Raw genomic sequence first — 19,257 nt, forward strand, 5'->3', positions numbered from 1 at the left:
TTCTTTCTGTCCAATCTTTTTGTAATTGTTTTCCAAAATTGAATTTGTCTTCAAATATAGTTTTTATTTAGCTATTCCAGTCCATGTTAAATGGGCTACTCCCAGGTGAAACTTTTGCTGTGTATTTACCATGCTTCAAACAAAATTTTGCAAGTAATCCAGATTATAATCTTCCCCATTTTTCAGTAATTTGTTTTTTAAAACAACACAAACAGTGAAAAATAAAGTAGCTGTGCAGTTGTGTATGGAGATTCTCAGTCATCCTGGTCATGGTGTCCCAAAGGTGCTTTTTGAAAAGGCACCTTTGATTTTTTTCGAGAAAGACGTTTCGCTTCTCATCCAAAAAGCTTCTTCAGTTCTAACTGCATGGTGTGTGTGTTGGGGGGAAATGGAAGGATTTATATTCCTTTGCAGTTGTCTGGACAGTGAGGACCACTGGTTTGAAAGAGGGGTAAAAGAGGCCATTCATGTTAAAATTGAACAGCACTCTCTCAACAAAGGGCGAAGAATGTGATACCACCTACAGTATCTCCTGTTTACAACACAGTCCTTTCAGCAGTTCCAAGAAGATCCCACACCCATTTGCACTCTGATTCTGGTGAGGCTGAGGACACAGATAAATCCCCAAGTGGCCTCAACAGCTCTCAGAGAGAGTGCAAACAACCAGATGCCTGCAAAGGAATATAAATTTCATTCTTTCATTCTCTCTCTCCCCCCTCCCCCCCTTCATCATTCAGTCATAACTGAAGAAGGTTCTTGGATGAGAAGTGAAATATCTTCCTCAAGGAAAAAACCAAGTCCAGTTGCCTTTTGAAAAAGCATCTTTGAGACATAACTGTGCAGAGGGTGTTTTTTTTTTGTGATAGCAGCTGTCTCTCTGAAAATCTCCTGTCGCCTTCATATAAAGCATTATCCTATATGTGATTCCCTTGTTGGAAGAATGAATGTGAACTACAGATTTTCAATTACAGTGCAATGAATTTCAGTAGCCAGCACCACTTGGCCTCTCTCCTGTGCCTGCTCACTTATGAGAGGATAATGAGAGGTATCTATAATTAGGTTGGATGTTAAGGAGTTCCAGAATTAATTAAACTGAAAGCTGGTAATGAAAAAAAAGTCTACTCTCAGACGTCCGAATGATTTAGAGGCAAATTGTTTCAATTGAGTAAATAAAAAAGAGACAAACTAAAGGATTAAGTCTGCTTTGACTTCAATACAAAAAGGGTTATTTTATAATCTTTCTGCAAACATACCATTTTAGAAACCAGAAGGAAGGGTGCTGATTGAAACAGGAAATGTGTGGCTTGTTGGGTGGAAAGGGATGTATTGACATTTTCACACAGAGAGACATTCTCACGGAGAGCTACACGGAGTATTTTGTAATGCTCAAGTTTAAGTAATGGAGATGCCCACCTGAATTTTTAAGAAAAATAACTTCTCTTCCTTTGCTGCACAACCTAAGAGTAACATCTCCAGTTATAGATTGCTTGGCTTTGAATAAGAAACAGATGTTGCCTAAGGGAAAATATCTGTCCCACATTCTGCTTGGGTCATTTGGCAAGGAGCCAGTGGACTTGTTTCACCTGGATGAAGATACCAATTATATCATTGTCTGGTTGGAAGTCTTTACATTGCCTGGAAAATACAATAGATACATTTTTACTCTTACAGTTTGAATTACCAAGCAGTTAGTATTTACTGAATTTGCTTCACTTTTAAACCTCATATTTAATACAGTGCCTATTCCTTGCTCATATAGCACAATTTGGCCTATTATGGTTCATCGCAGTCAGCCAGATGTTCAGACACGATTTGGCATTTTTATTATTAAAATTTACACACTACCCAACTCCCAGAAACTCCGAGTGGTTTGCAAATTATTTAAAATATTAAAATGAGACATTAGAAACATCAGGAAATAAGGATAACGATGGCAGGATGATAAATTGAGTGGGAATAGGAGGTCTTACTGATCCTCTTCAAGACCCTTCCAAACACCAGCAGGGTGGGGGCCATTCAACTCTCAGGGAGAATTTTTCAAAATGTCATTGAAACCAGAGGTTTCAACAGAGATGGAAATAACAGAAATATTGACTTCTGACTAAGGTAAGAGATATTATGAAACAAAAACAATTCACATAATAGAACATACCACCTGTTTAATACTGGTTAGATAAGACTTTTCCCAACTTGATGTCTCTAGGATTCCTTAATTCCCAGACAATTTGGCTATGCTAGCTAAGAGAACTGAAATCCCTGCATGTAAAAGAAAAACATTGGAAAGGCTGGATTAGAATAACTTCCAATAGATCCAGAATCTAAAGGGTTTGTCTTTGATTGTTTCTTCTTATCAATATCAGGCAATGAAATCAGTTAATGGCCCCTTTACATTGAAGAGTTTTTCAAAAGGTGGCATTCAAACACACACACACACACACCCCACACATACACAAACACAAAAAGCCCCCCATCAAAACTAATAGCCAGTTCAACCTTCCCAATCTGGTATCTTTCAGATATTGAACTTCAGCTTCCATAATTCCAAGCACAGCTGTTGACTATGCTGAGATTTATGAGAGACAAATTAGGACTAAAGTACTAAATTAGGTGTGACAGATCTAGCATCTAAAAGCCATAACCTGGAATGAAACAACTCATGTACTTAAAATATTTAATACTCTGACAACTGATGTAGTTGAGTTCACTCATGGGGTCCGTTGGGTTAATGTAAAGTGATATCATATACTGTACTTACAAAGAGAATATGGGAAGACCAGAGACAGGTACAGGGATGCCATAGAGAAAATGATCAAGAATTATTTTCCACCAGCACTAAGTCCAGAAATAATGGATGAGATTGCAGCTTTTTATATTTTGCTTATATATAAAAGAAAAAATTCCTGAGAATGAGATCTGTTAAACACTAGAATAGTCTATTTTAGAAGCTGTGAGTTCTCCATCTCTGGAAATTTTAAGAGGCTACATGGCCAGCTCTCAAGGATGATTTATTAGGTTTTCCTGCACATTGCAGAAGGTTGGGAAAGATTATACTTATGATCCCTTCCAAATCTACAATTATTTAGTTCAATGATTCTGTACACAAATAAGAACAAAGTCATTCTATTATTTGATATCCAATAATGAGGTAATTTAAAGAGTAACTGAACAAGCAATCAATTGTGGTATAGATTTTTTAGAGCATGTAGAAACAACTCAGGACAATATATTTTTTCTACCACTAGAAAGAGTGTGGGAAGCTATAGGTTGGGCACATCCTTATCACCACTTGGGTGAGAAATCAGCACATTGGATTTCGTTAACACGTCAAGTACATATGGGAGAATGTTCCTATGGGACACTGTTGCCATCCTGTGGTCATTTATGTCTACTTTTCACTATGGCATAGTGTGATTTTTGAGGTCCCTTAGAATTGACAATGAAGATACAAAAGTGGTGGATTTCTGCTTTTTATTGTCAAACATCAACAGTAAAGGAACAAGCAGTCAAGAAATATGCCATAGATTAGCACTTGGTTGAGTAGCCATGAAGGCCTTGGAAAAAGATATTTTAATGCCATGATGTCTCTGCATACAAAAATGAGAATCATGCAATTATCCCTATGAGACTTTATGGAAATGAAAGTTGGACTTTGAAGAAGAGGAAAGAATATTGATACTTTTGAACTTTGAAATTGGGGAACAGACCTGAAAATATTATGGACAGCTAATGCCTTAGTCAAACCATGCAGAAGGACTCTTGGACAACCCCAAATATCCTCCCAAAACCAATGGGATCCATCAGGTATCTGTTTGGATCAATCTAACATATTCTTGCTTGTTGCAAAGGGATCCCACACAAAACTTCACAATTAACAAGAAACAACCTGTCCAATGCAAAAGAAAATTTCCTGATCATACCACCACTGCTCTGAAACAAAATTCGTATCTGGAGTGTGAGCCTTTGATAACTAGGGCAAAGTTCTTGGATGCCACAAATCTGTTTCTAATCTGCTTCTGACTCCATGATGAAGGAAGGCAGATTGAAGTCTTCAAAGATCTGGAGAACTCCAATTCTAACCTAGTTATGATATCCAGCAGTTCAGGTAGGAAGGTATTACAGGGGTCTCCAACCTTGGCAACTTTAAGACTTGTGGATTCAACTCCCAGAATTCCTCAGCCAGCTTGGCTGGCTGAAGAATTCTGGGAGTTGAAGTCCACAAGTCTTAAAGTTGCCAAGGTTGGGGACCTCTGAAGTATTACACAGCAGGAAACTTGGTACAGTATCAGCAAGCCATCTGATTCCTAAAGCTCAATTTCAAGAACAGTATTTTACAACACCATCCCTGAAAACCACAAGTCTCCCAAATAACAATAGCCACTTCCTAATCCCAGGACTGCAACTGATGTTGCTCCCAAAATCAGATAGGTACATTTCTAATAGCAGCTCCCCTCATGTTCAGTCATAACTGCTATGTGGAAAACTATATAGCATAACCTTTAAAATTGTCTTTGAGGCCTACGGTCAAGCTTGATTCAGAGGTTTTACTTATATTTAGAAATACATTCCTCCACAAGTTTATGCCTTTACTGCTCTCACCTTTCTTTCTATAAGATTAATACTTAGAGCTAATTTTTTATCTAAAGTAATACCAATAATATCTTTATAGTACTCTAACTTATACCAGCCTTTTAATTACCAATATTTTGTAGTCAATTCAATTTTAAAATGTTACCACTCCCTATTTCTTTTAATAAAATTAATACAAATAAAGTTCTTACATGAAAAATATATAAGGAATGCTCATAGGTTCAAAAGCAACCCTATTTTCCTCTCCATCTCCTAAAATAGTTTATATTGTTTTGATCAAGTAAGATACAAATGGAGGTTAATAGTAAAAAAAGAAACATGTTTTTCCCCTGAAACGTCCTATCCTCTTTAAATTGTGTATTCTTGCATTCCAGTTCAGTCATAAATTCCATCATCTATATCTCCAGAATAAAAATGTCCAGGGAACTGCACATCTAAGGAATCTTCCACATTTAATATTGTAGCTATTTATTCACACTCAGACTATTAGAGAAATTCCTTATATATATGAACACAATTTTTAATGTTAAGTAAAGGATTTAGAAATATGTAAGAAAGCCTGGTGAATATCTAATAGGTAGTTGCAATTATTTTCAACTACCTTTTCAGTTTGATATTACTGGGTAACTGATATATGGTTAAATAAACATATTATACAGAAATGAATCCTGTATTTTACATTTTCATCTCTATTAAATACACCAGGTATAAATGATGTTAGATTACTGTGAACATATGCTGCCAAGTACTAAGGTCAGTCCCAAACCAAGACTGACACAGGGCGATTCTTTATTGTTCTTTATTGTTTTACACCAATAGACAAAATCTTGCCAAACTGAGCATTCTACTATCTTCATTTACAATATACTCTGTGAACTATTAGAAATTATTTTCACCCTCTTTCTCTCAGACATAATATCTGGGCTGAGTTCCCTCTTACTTCTTTGGAATGTACTCCCCCCTTCTGCGAATCCACCTCCTTACTACATTCCATCACAGAGGGTTGCTACTAGACATTTACTGCATTTGAAGAATAAGAGTTAACAGCTCTTACTAGCTCAATGTTAAATCTTTAAAAAGTGCTATTTGCTGAAATTTCATAAAATCTCAAACTCTGATCCTATGCCATCAGTGTGCCACTATTTTAAATGTTGCATTAACTACAGTAAGTTGATTTCTTACCTTTCTCGTTTGTGAAGAGGCCTGACAAAACACCTCTTCTGAATTGTTTATAAGTGTGTAAAAGAGCATTAGCCATATTTAGAGAAGACAAATATAAATTTCATTTACATCATTTTGCGGTTGAATTTGCAAAGATAATTCCCTTTCTGAATATTGTGATGTGAAAATATAAGGAGAGGAACACATTCAAGGAGCTTTCAGAGTAAACAAAACCAGGATACACATGTTTTAATTAAGGATAGAAATTGTACAATTCTGGAAGTTACAACTTAATGCTCGACTTAGAGAGATGGTTGGGCAGACTTTGACAGTGCTTTCAGGTCCAAGAGGCATTTAGCTATATTCTCCTTCTCCTATAATATAGAAAAGAAATTAACATTTTAGTTGAAAGAACCTACAGAAAATATTCAAAATCTGGAGGTTAGTTTTGGAGTTCAGTGCATCTTTATGATTCTACAGTTGACTTCTGTACAAATACAAATTACATGCTATTAAATGCACAGAAACTTTAAAACATTTACTCTTGATTGAAATTAAGAATTTAAAATCAAGAATGAAGTTACTTAAATTGCATATGACCTTTCCAAAACTCAGTATTAAAAGAAAAAACATCTACTGCTCAGATATATATATATATAAAAAAAAGAACATACTTGGTTCTTAAATAAAGTCTTCAGGTCAATGAAGAAAAAATGTAACATAAAAAAATCCGTTCCTAGAGAATCTAATTGATATCATGAAAAATTTGACTCTTTACCCAATCCTCTCAGTCAAAAAGTCTGCTATCTTAAAATGTAGAGATATAAGATTTATGAAGACTGCCCTAGACCAATTGCCCTATATTTAGAAAAAACTATGTTGTTAAAGCATATTGTTGCTATATAAAGTAATCTTTTCAGCATGGAATGATATGAAAAAATAAGACAATTTTATAAGAGAAAAGTGTGCCTTCTTATCATATTTTAACATTTTCTCCATTGTAAGGAAAAAAAGATAATTAAACAAGCCTTTCTACTACAATTACAATGGAAAATTATCTCCAAACACAGTGATTAATCTCAAATTAAAAAAAAAAACTAAGATCAATACATCTCTCTACATTTGCTATTAAAGTTTGGAAAAACAGAAGTTATGGTTGATAACTGTGCATTTAAAGAAAACAGATTTTGGGCCTCTAGAGAAACAATTGCATTCTATTAATTTTATACAGAAATATTTAGAAAAACTTGCCACTCCAAATTCCAATGGAGAACCACATACTTTTATATATGCTTAACCATGATTTGTTGAATAACTCATACTTGGCTGAGTCTACAAGCCATGTTTTGCCAAACTTGTAAAATAAAGAACAAATCAAAGCAGTTTCGCTTAGAGACCAACATGGCTCTTAGCCCCAACTGAGTGATTTAACAAATAAGTTAAAAAGTAATAGTTATTATTCTAACAATGAATGACAGTGAAGTTCCCAATCTCTCAGAGTGTGGAATTTTGAGGTATATTATTGAGGGCTTTGAGAAAATAGCTACCATGGTGGGCATATTTACCATGACACACATATTACTAGAAAAGAAGCTTTTTTCCATGCTTCCTTTACTTTTAAAGAATGAGAATCTCAGTTTATATTTGTCTGTATTCCCTTCCAAATAAAGTACTGGGCTGTCATCCATAACTTTGTAATAAGGATTCTGAAGAGCCCAGCTGCTATGGAGAATCGAGTAACAAAGTTTGTACTTTGTTTTACAGCTTACTACATTTAAAGTAAATAAAATAAAATAACCAAGATTGAGAAGAGACTTATTACTTTTTGTAATTACTTATTATTTTGAAAATAATGGGCAGGTAGGAAAGTAATTATACTTTCCTACCTGCCCATTATTTTCAAATTGGAAAGTTGATATAATTCTTATTTGTAAGAACACATCACACAGCAACTTTGAAAATAAAATAGTATTTATCTATAGGCTAACATTTGTAGCCTATGACAGCCATTTGTGATACTACTCACAATTTTCCCTTATTCCCACTGGCCCAAAAATATTGCTTATTCCTGAATAAGTATCAATGGATAATATCTAAGTGTTGCTTTTGTTTGTATGTCTTGTTTACTTCAAAAAAGATCAACAAAAGGGATCTGCATGCTTTGAAATTAATTCAAAACTACATTAGAACTCAGAACTGTAGGATCTCTTTAGAGAAGCCAAGCCACATTTTTTTAGACTTCTGTGTGGCCATGAACACAGCAGTGTCTCTTTCCAGTCTGTGTGGAAGCTTGAAAAAAAGACATGGATGCTTTAAAGGAGGGCTCCCCAAGGTGGTCAATACTAACCCCCAAATGTTAATGTTGCTGTTATTATTATTGTAGGAGTATTATTAATTAAAGTAATATTTATTAAATTATTTTCATATAATATATATTTGGAGATCAATGAACAATCTGAAACTTTATAAAGAGGTTGATGAGCTGAAAAATCTCCAAGTCCAGCATATATTCTGAAAACCTCTTCTATGATTAATATGGTTCATCAACAAAATACAGAAGAGTAAAATCAATACAATGAAATATTAGTTCTAGATCAAGAAGATACATCTATTGCCCAACTGGGTAGATATAATAATTTTTCACTATGGAAGTAAAGGAAGGGAAAGCTAGTGGCCTTTCCAGCAGTCAAATGGCCACAAGCTACCTGTAAGGGAATATTTGCTAAGTACCTGTTGGGCAGTAACACTCTGCCAAACACTTTGTTCTACCCAATTGATCATATGATCTCGTTCCAGACGCCGCTTGAGCTGCTGTAATGCAATTTGATAATCTAGCCTCTTCTTCACTTCCCTGGATGCAATGAGAAGCCTTTCTCTATAGTTGGCCTCCAGGATCATAGCAATATTGTTCTAAAGTGACAAGAAAACATGAGATTCCTTATTATTTTGATTATCATACTTATGTGATATATTCAGTATTCATAAATAAGCAGAATATATAGATATGCAAGAAAAGCCACAAATTCAACCAATATGAAAATAATCCATATTCCCAAAGCAAGATATAAATGACAAGTTTAAACATTTGCTATTATCTTTTGCAGATTTTTATTTCTGACATCTCCTTTCTTCCAGTAATATGTAATCCATATAATATACAAGTAATCCTTGACTCATGACCACAATTGAGCCCATGTTTTCTGTTGGTAAGAGACAGTTGCCAAATTAGTTTTGCCTCCATTTTATGACCTTTCTTGTCACAGTTGTTATGTGAATCATTGCAGATAAGTTAGTAACATGGTTGTAAAGTGAATCTGGCTCCCCCACTGACTTCACTTATCAGAAGGTTGCAAAAGAAGGCCATAGGACTCTGGGGCACTGCAATCATCATAAATACATGCCAGTTGCCAAGTGTCCAAATTTTGATCATGTGACCATGGGGTGCTGGAATGGTCATAAGTGTGAGAAACAGTCATGTCACTTTTTTTAGTACCATCGTAATTTCACTAAACAAATGGTTGTAAGTCAAAAACTGGATCTGGCATTTTTATCCACCTACTGAATCCTTCCCAAGGACCTGGGATAGGCAGATGTTAATGTTTGATGGTGCTAAAGGTATTGTTGCAGGATGTAAGTTGTTCCAAGTAAAGCTGCCTTTTCCAAATCGATTTTGTCAATGCCAATGGTGTTCAAGTGGTGTTGCAGTGGTTTTGGGACTGTACCCAAGAAGCCTACTATTGATACTATTTTTGTTTTCTTTTGCCCCACTCCTTCTATTTCTATTTGTGCTCTTTGTATTTTGTTATCTTCTCTAGTTCTTTCTCTTCTATTCTGCTATCTCCAGGTGCTGCCATATCCACCATCCAGCCTTTTTTGTTTTTCTTATCACCAATTGTTCTGGGGTGTTATATAGCAGGGTTTTAATGTACTGGCCATACAATTCTTAGTCTTCCCATGTCTTTTTTCTGTTCTTCATTTGGTCTTCCTGCTGGCCAGTTTGATCTCTCCAGTACTTAATAAGCCTTCCTGGTAGCTTCACTGCATCTTACTCACTATCCTTCAGATATTCTTCCAATACCTTATTATTATTATTATTATTATTATTATTATTATTTAAAATTTAATTTTCAATTAGATTCACAATCTGGGACTGGTAAAAACTTAGCAGTTCATTCTAATCAAGGACCAAAAAGCTGTTAAAGTAGCGTCTAAGTATACTGGCAGTTCTGAGTAGGGTTTTTTTTTTTTTTTTTTGTTTTGCAAAGTCAGAATATTCAGGTCTAATAAGTTCAAAAATTCCATGTATCTAGGCCGCCCTGTGGGTATTGCTCCAAGGGCTCCTATTACTATTGGTACAACCCATTGATTTCTTTCTCCATAGTCACTCAGCTTCAATTTACAAATCACAATATTTTGTTATTTTTTCTAGCTGTTTCTCTTCAATTCGTGCATCACCTAGTACTGCAATATCAATGAACCACACTTTTTTTCTTTTCCACAATAGCGTTGTCAGGTGTGTTGTGGGCCAGATGTCTGTCTGCTTGGATCCGAAAGTCCCACAGGATCTTGACTTGCTCATTTTCAAGAATTTTGTCAATTTGGTGTTCCCAGTAATTTTTGCTGCATTCGAACCCAAACTTCTGGCAAAACTTCCAATGTATGATTTTGGCAACTCAATCATGACATTGTAGATAATCAGTCTGTGAGATTTTGCTGCAGACACTGATAAGGTGATTCACTGTTTCATCTTTCTATTACTGTTGTTGTTGTTTTCATACACACAGATGGCAACGGAATGAATATAAATCAAAAAGCATAATTATTTTAATTATTTATGATGAAAGTGATTAACTAGTGAAAAAAACACAAATGGTGATAGTTCATGTTTTGGTGATGTCAAGAGTGATTCCTGGGTGAAAAGTAAACATAGAAAAGTGCACAAGGAAAAGAAAACAATGGAAGAAATGAGTGTGAAAACAAAACAGAAAAGACATATGAATCTTGTATGAAAAAGTATTAGATGATTAAGTGCAATTCACAGAGCACAGGGTACCTGAATGAACCATTCTGTACCAGTTGTAGTTTTTTGTGCTCTTCAGGAACAGACCCATATAGAGTATTTCAGAACAGTTCAGCTATAACATGACTAAGGCATGAACTGAGTATTTCTCTCATAAATCACAAGTACTATCATAAAAATAAAACCATGTATTCATTATTATAATAGTTACCAGAGGGATTTGGTAAGACAACTTTATAACATCCAGAAGTTTGGATTTAACTTCTGTCAGCCCTAGCTGATTTGGACAAGAAAAGTGTTTGTGAGAGTTGTTTGCAAGTAATTTTTAGAACTGTTCCATTTCCTACTGTACCCGCTTGGCATCAAAGAGATAGTGGCGGCCCTCAAGTCTCCATTGCTCTTTTTTTTCCTCCTCAATTCCGTTCTGGCATCTATTTATATAAGCACTTTTTAAGTCCTCGTAAGCAGCATGTTCCTCCTACAATGAGAGAAGTATAAGCCAGTTTAATCCTAAAAGAAATCATAATGTTCGAAGTCTTTTGCCATATACCAATTTTACCTTGATACAATACTATTAGCAAAAACAGTATAATTACTTTTAAAAAATGAAATTAGATAAAAGATTATAAACACAAGCAATTTAACATCATAGGCTGCATTCAGATTGAATTCTGGTTTAACTGTTAACAAGAATACAGGTGGTCACTGCTCTCATTTGATTCCTTCTACCAGCAAGAATGGCCAAGCACATAAAGATGGTTACTTCTGTTTTATTTATGATAGACAGAACTGTGGTTTGTTTGTTAGAAGAAACTAGAATAATTAAGACCTATTTTCTCATTTTATGAGACAAATGTGGCAGAGCTCCCAGTTCATATAATGTTGAATAATACAGGAGACAGTGTTGTCTCTCCCTTTAGTTAAGTAGCAAGCAAGAATACTTTAAATTAAATTAAGCAGCTAATTATATCAGTTTGCATTTTTCTCTACTTGAATAAATAATATATGGGTGTATCATCCTGATTCAGATAATAACATTCCAATTGCATGACATGGCATCTCTTAATTCTGGACAACCATCACACACACACACACACACACGGAGGGAGGGAGGGAGGGAGGGAGAGAGAGAGAGAGAGAGAGAGAGAGAGAGAGAGAGAGAGAGAGAAAACTGGAATATTCAGATACATTAAATTCTGTAAGTTTTATTGGGCAGTTTTATTACCTCCTTGAAAGTCTTGACATTTCACAAATAATAGCACATTTCACAAATAATAGCACATGAGGATACACAGGCTAAGAAAGAAATACAGTTAGTCCTCGGGTTAGTCCTCGGGTTAGGACCATTCGTTTAGCGATTTTTTGAAGTTATGATGGTGCTGAACAAAAGGTAGTTACAACGACCATGTTTTCCCGAAAATAAGCCCTATCCCGAAAATAAGCCCTAGCTTGATTTTTACATGTGTGCCTAGTATAAGTCCTACCCCATAAATAAGCCCTAGTTAAGATCTGTGGTTGTAAGAGGTGGGGCGAGGCGCATGCGTAAAAATAAAGCTAGGGTGGGGATGGGGGTGGAGCTGCCCCATGTGCCCTGCATCCGCTTACCCCAGGGCCCCCGCACCCAGGCCACTCGTCGCTCGGTGACCTCCCCCACCAGTTCAATGACCCGGCTGCCCACCCGCCTCTTCCCTTTCACTCTCCTCCCCTCCAGACTGCCATGCTACAGAGGATGGGCCTTACCTGGGCCCCCTCCACCATTTCGGAGCCAGGGGGGAGTGACAGCAAAAGGCTTTGCCCTTTGCTGTGCAATAGCCGCTTCTGCCTCTGGAGGGGCTTTCTTCGGTTCCTGCCACTCCCACTTCGCCCTGCAGATCACTTGCCTGACTGCAGCCACCACCTTCTTCTCCTCCGCCAACTCTCCTGTGGCTTGCGCTGTAACCGAGGGGCGCAAGCCTCCCCTGCTTCCTCCCTCCGCCAGTCTTCTGTCATCGCCACTGCACTTTGTTGCCACCCTGCATCGACCCGTGTCTCCCTTCTGGAAATGGCAGCCCTGTTTCCTGCTGCTTTCCTCCTGGTAGACGGGAGGACGCTTTGTATGGAAGAACGCTAAGTTCTGAGATAACTAGGGCAGCTGAAGCTGGGCAAGGAAGGCCAGGCTCCCCTTCACCGATAGTTCTGCAAAACCTTTTGAGGAGCGGATCTGCTTCCCGCAGGGTTGGCCTTGGCACCCGCTTCAGACGGCAAACAGAAGAGCTTTGCTCCAGGAGGCCCTTTGAAATTGTCCCCCCCCCTTCACTTTTCTGCCTTAAAATCTAGAGCAGACATGTTTTCTTCCTCATCAGCTGAGGATACGGTAGCTAGGATTTTTGTAAGAAGCTGAGTGTACCGATATGTGTGAGTCCAGCCCCCTCCACATGGGCCAGCCCTGTGGGAAGCGGATCCGCTTCTCAAGAGCTTTACAGAACCATCGGGGGAAGGGAAACCTGGCCTTCCTCGCCCAGCTCCAGCTAGCATAGTTTTCCTGGAGCTTAGCATCCTTCCATACGAAGCATCCTTCCTTTCCTCCCTTCTGCCGGGAGGAAAGTAGCAGAAAATGGGGCTGCCATTTCCAGAACAGAGAAGGGAGATGAGGGCCGATGCAGAGCAGCAAGGAAATGTGGCAAGAAAGTGTGATGGCAGCGACAGAGGGCTGGCAGAGGGAGGCAGCAGGGGAGGCTTGCGTCCTCCCCCCAGTCACGGCGCAAGCCACAGGAGAGTTGGTGGAGGTGGTGCCTGCCAACGGGCAGGTGATCTGCAGGACGAAGTGGGTGGTGGTGACCGAAGAAAGCCCCTCCAGTGGCAGACACGGCTATTGCGCAGCGGTGGCAGATCCTTTCGCTGACACTCGCCCCTGGCTCCAAAACAGCGGATGGGGACCGGTAAGGCCCATCCTCCACAGCATGACAGTCCGCCTCAGGAGGAGAGTGAAAGGGAAGAGGCGAGTGGGCAGCCGGGTCATTGAACCAACAGGGGGAGGTCAGCGAACAGGGAGTGGCCTGGGTGCGGGGCACGTAGGGGAGCTCCATTCCCCCCAAAATAAGACGTTCCCCCAAAAATAAGAACTAATGCATTTTTTGTGTAAAAAAATAAAATAAAATATAAAACCAGGTCTTATTTTCGAGGAAACACGGCAGTCTTTGAAGTACTATTAGTGACATGTGATCAAAATGAGCACTAGGGCTAGGCGACCAGTCTGCATTTACTTCATAGCATCCCAGAGTCATTTTCTCCCGCCATATGAGAACCATCCAACACCCACCTATCTCCCCCAATTCTGCCCATTTGGACACCTTGCATTCACCACCCACCATGCCATTGCCATCCCAGCTGACCTTAACCATTTTCTTCCTCCAACTGCTGGCCTGGGATCCATGTGCTTTGCAAAGATGCATCCCTGGACATGTGTGGCAAGGTGACAGAGCCTTGTCTGCCAAAAGGCCAGCCACTTCCATCTCTCTCTCCACATACTTCTGCCCTTTCAGCCATTGTAGATTCTGCCACCTCCATTCCCAGCTGGCCTTCTCCCCTTCTTTCTCCTCCTGCTTGTCTGGGATCTAGGCACTGAATGAGGATGCAGCCCAAGGATATGTACTGTGAGCGTGGCAGATCAGCAGAATATTATATGCCAAAGAAAGCTTACCAGACCCAGCAGGGAATAGGCAAGGCAGCATTTGTTGGCAGGGGATCCCCATCTTCTACTGCCAGTGTGAGCAGCAAGATCCTGCAGACCATGGAGTGTAGCAGGACAGGGTGGTGAAGCACAGCACCCTCATTTGCTGAGCAAAACAGGAGAGGCAGCAGCAGATCCCTGGGCAAAGGTGGTTATTGTGCAGGAGGTGCTGTTCAGGATGGCAGTGGAATTGGAGGAAGCAGAGGATTGAGGGCTTCCCAGAGGCACAACACATGCTCTCCAGGACTTTTTGGAAATGCTCCTGAAGAACCAGCTTGTGAGCTTCAATGAGGGATGGACATGAGCCCAAAGAGCCTACCCACACACCCTCTGCTCACTCAGTCCAGGCTTACTCTTGCAAAGCCGTGTAAAGGGCCAGCAGCTTCCAATGCACGCTGTGGAATATATATTGGGAAACACTCCTGGAGAACTAGCATGTGAGCTTCAGCAAGGGGGAGAGGTGAGCCCAGCACCAAAAGAGCCTACTCATTTCCTACTGTTCTACCACCACCTTGAATAGTACCTCTCTCCTGCACAGTCGCCATCTTTGCCCGGGGAGCCACTTCTGCCTCTCCTGCCCCACCCAGCCACAGAGCATGGTGTGTTTTGCTGGCCTGATTCACTGCGCTGTTCACAATCTGAGGGCTTGTTCTTTGCATTGCAAAATGGGGCTCCTCCACTATCCTACCCCATTGCTCATCTGCCAGCTTTGTTCTGTACCTCTCCAGCCTAGTCTGGCAAGCTTCCTTCAGCAGACAAGTCTCTGATACACTCCCAGGGCTATGGCCTTTCCCAGCACCTGGATTCCAGGCCAGCACTGAGAGGAAAAGAATGATGAAAGTCAGTTGGAACAGCGAAGGTGGCAGCAAAATACAAGGCAGACAAAAGAAGCAAGTGGGGAGAGGTGAAGCAGAGGAGGTTCGAACAGAACAGAGAATAAAGTCCTTGTCTAACAACCACACGGTCGTGGCCTAATGACTGCAATCTGGATTGCAAGCATTGCTATCACTAAGCAGTGTAGTCATATGATGCTTTGCTTAACAACTGCTGCTCTTAGTGATGCAAATTCCAATTCCAATTAGAACTATCTGCGAAATAATTTTGAATAACATAAAATTGTGTTACAATCCTATACATGTTTATCTAGGATGCAGCCTGGATGAAAATCATGGAATTAGCCTGTGTAAATACATGTATGATATTTTTGTCAAACTGCTTGCCCTTACAAATCTGGGTTTTGCAGGGCTGTACAAACCTGGATATTTGATAAGGCTTTGGGAGGATATTAGTTTGGGTCTGCCCCTGATGGATATAATTTTTATTCTATTATTTTTGTCTTTCTTTTTGTTGCTTTTAATGCACTGTATTTTCCTGCAAATGATTCACAACTAGCCTACAGCAACTAGAAATCGCAGTAGTAAATAATTAAAATAGGAGTTAGAAAGACCACTTAAATTGGGAGGTATTTATTACCATAATAGTGCTTGCAAATACCAAAATGTATTCTGTATTCTAAAAATACCTTTAAAATGCCTCACATTATGCAGAATATATTAAATTATAATATTCCTGGGAATATACCAACAACAAAATAAGCTATTAAACAAAGTATAATAAAACTGAAGCACTATACTTACGTCCATTGTTTTGTCAAGAAAAGCTGCTACAACAGGACCATACTTCTTAATTCCATAGATTAGTAAACCCACAATAAGAACACCAGTTATTGTTTCATGATTTATTATATAAATTTCCTTAGACAGGAAGTAGAGTGTCAATCCAGTTGCAAGCATATATGGACCTAGCAATAAGCAAAATATAATATTATACAGAGGGCAGAAACACTCAATATAATGGAAAGGAGCTAAAATGATCCTCAAGAATATTCTACACATTATCTTTCCCCCGTATTAAAGTGCAAGAGGCAAAAGGTATTGCTCTTGAGGCAGGTCACATAAGCCTGAAACAAGAAATGCAAACCTTAATTTGACGTTTCTTCTTTCAAAATTTCATCAAGATATAGCAATTAAGCAATTTTAATAAGCAATTAATAATTTTAATAATATTAAAGTAATATTTCAGGGACTTTATCATTTTACCACTTTCTCTAAAATGCTACTGGTTATATGAATCAGTATTGACTCCTGGTGACTGCCTGGGCAAGCCTCTGTAGTTTTCTTGGCAAGATTTCAGAAGGTGTTTGTTATTGCCTGCTTCCTAGGACTGAGACAGAGTGCATAGTTCAAGGTTGCTTTTGCCTAAGGTAGGTTTAGACTTTACAGACTCCCCGTTCCTTAGCTTGGTGCTTAATCACTACACCAAATTGCCTCTGTAATCATAATAGAGTCAACTTGATAAAAGGAACAAGAAGGGCTATGCTAACTTTGAAATGAGTCGATACACAGATAACCATAAAAACATTTGTCCTTTTTTTAAAGAAAAATTGCAGAACTGTTTCTCCCTTAAGATAGCTAACCATCTCACCAAGTCAGATGGGATGGGTGTGCCCCAGGTCCCATCCCATAATTGTTGTCATATAGCAAGACCCAGAAAGCATATCTTCTCCATTCCTGCTCCTGCCCTGTGGAACACCATTCACTCAGAAACCCATAAGGCCTTGGCACTTCTGCAAATATTGGGGTAGAACAAAGCTAAAGTCGGGAAAGGTAGAATGCTGATATGTGGGAATGTGTCACCCCAGACTGTCAGTTTTAATTGTGGTTATCTGGCTATCTGCTAAGAATAAATACATTCAAATACATTCAAAAATTAATTGCACAAGCCTGCATTTGCCACAAATAAGTTTAAATGCATAATTTAAAAATCAAATCACATATATATTCATAATATTTATCATTTCACTGCCAGTGACTAGTATAATAAAATATCCTGGCAGTAAATCCATTAATAATGACAGCATCTGAATATTCCATAATGTATATATAAAATACTTTGAAAAAATCAGGAATTAAGTGTACTAAATAAATGCTACAATAGTTTCAAAAGTACCTGTGACTCCTGTTTTAGGATATAAAAACTGGAAAAACTCTTCAGGGATTATTCCATGGCGAACTTTTCCTCCTTTCTCTGGAAGAGATGGCACAGGAGCCAAGTGCTGTTGACTTGTGTGAAGTGATCTTGATGCATGAATTACGCTGTAATTAAAAAAGTCATTTAACATCTTTGCTAAATATTGGCCTCATGTTCCATAATTTTGCTAAAAATAACCAGACATAAGTAAATGCAAATAAAAAAGATAAAAACTTGCATAACGAATACCATGAATACACATATGATTTTAAGGAGAAATACAAATATTTTAATCAATTATCACTATGCAAAATTACATTTGCACAAGAAAATTGATTACAAAGACCATCTTTCAGATAGCTAATGGGGGACCAGACTTGAATAAATGTATCCTCCACAGTTCGTTTTTCAAAACTGGACTGCTTGTAGCCAGAGCAATTCACTACATTTTTTAATTCCACCTAACTACCGAAAGGGTGGTTTTTTTTGTTTCCCATATTTTGTGATAATAAATCTGCATCAATGTATAAATCACAGTAAAGATGGTCAAGAGCCGCTGACCAACTGCAGGGTTCATTGCAATTTCCCTATTTCATCTATCACAGTGTTTCTCAACCTTGACAATTTTAAGGCATGTGGACTTCAACTCCCAGAATTCCACAGCCAGCAATGCTGGCTGTGGAATTCTGGGAGTTGAAGTCCACATGCCTTAAAATTGTCAAGGTTGAGAAACACTGAATTCTAACACTTTCAACCAAAAGGCCTTTGCCATCCAAATGAGGATATTCATGTGGCGTGTGGTTCACTTGAGGCAGGAACAAACCGATTCTTAACAGAGAAGACCCAGATGCCCACTGCCTTTCAAGGCCATCAGCGCGTCCCATTCCCTTTCCCACTGACCCCAGCTATACTCACCCCGATGACAGGGAGGGTAGAGCCACTGAGCTCTTCAGGCCGGCTGGGGCTGCAGAGAGCAAAAGAGCAGATCAGGTCACAGTGCAACCCCCACCCCGGCCTCACGCCCCCCTGGCCTCCCCTTTCTCATTCACTCACCCAGGACACGCAACGCCAACCGAGAGAGCATCCTGCCTTCCCCCAGCACTGCCCGACGTCCCTATGACCCCCGGCCACAACACTAAAATGGCCGCCCCCGTCACGAGAGTCTCGCGAGAAAACCGGACTCGCGCTATATCCTCCTAGCACCGCCTCCGACTCAGCGGCTATCACCATAGAGCTAGGCTAATACAACTGAGAGTAATTAAAAAAAGCTAAAAAAAACCCAAACCCGTGGAACTAAAAAAAGTTCGACAAGGACATCTATTGGTGATTGCGGGACTGTATTTCGTTGATGCGAAATATTATGCTCGTTTGAGTTTGAGGGAAAACCTGATGAGAACATTTTAAACAATTGGAAAATTGATACTATAAAACACAGTGGTTCATATCACCCCACAACTTAAATATACCATTGTTCTCATTTTCCAGGCTGTTGGTGAGATCAGCTCAAGGCAAGGCAATGCCACTATTTTATTTATTTATAAAACATGTCTATATCATCTTTCACCTCTAAAAGGTGTTGTTACAATCAAAACCAGTTGTTACAATCAAAATCAAAATAAATGAGCAATTATGTAAAACACATTCCCCTGCTGTTGTGCTTGCAGTGCAAAGCTGAAGGTGAAATTTTATTTATGAAAACTTGATAATGTACCAGGAAGTCCCAAGGTACAGCTATTTAGAACACTATAGT

General features: G+C 38.9%; 1 protein-coding gene across 1 annotated transcript; it reads right to left on the minus strand.

Moving 5' to 3' along the window:
• Nucleotides 1-5,966: 5,966 nt before the first annotated feature.
• Nucleotides 5,967-18,663, minus strand: ATP5PB (ATP synthase peripheral stalk-membrane subunit b). The gene is made up of 7 exons (XM_015821343.1): nt 18,561-18,663; nt 18,423-18,471; nt 17,487-17,632; nt 16,115-16,278; nt 11,121-11,246; nt 8,479-8,658; nt 5,967-6,122 (listed from the first exon to the last, which is right to left on the minus strand). The coding sequence occupies exons 1-7, from the start codon at nt 18,589-18,591 to the stop codon at nt 6,051-6,053; spliced, it is 768 nt and encodes a 255-aa protein (XP_015676829.1). The 5' UTR covers nt 18,592-18,663; the 3' UTR covers nt 5,967-6,050.
• Between the last annotated feature and the right edge of the window lie 594 nt (nt 18,664-19,257).

Source organism: Protobothrops mucrosquamatus, unplaced genomic scaffold (assembly GCF_001527695.2).
Source record: "Protobothrops mucrosquamatus isolate PMUCROS unplaced genomic scaffold, P.Mucros_1.0 scaffold1310, whole genome shotgun sequence".
Lineage (NCBI taxonomy): Eukaryota > Metazoa > Chordata > Lepidosauria > Squamata > Viperidae > Protobothrops > Protobothrops mucrosquamatus.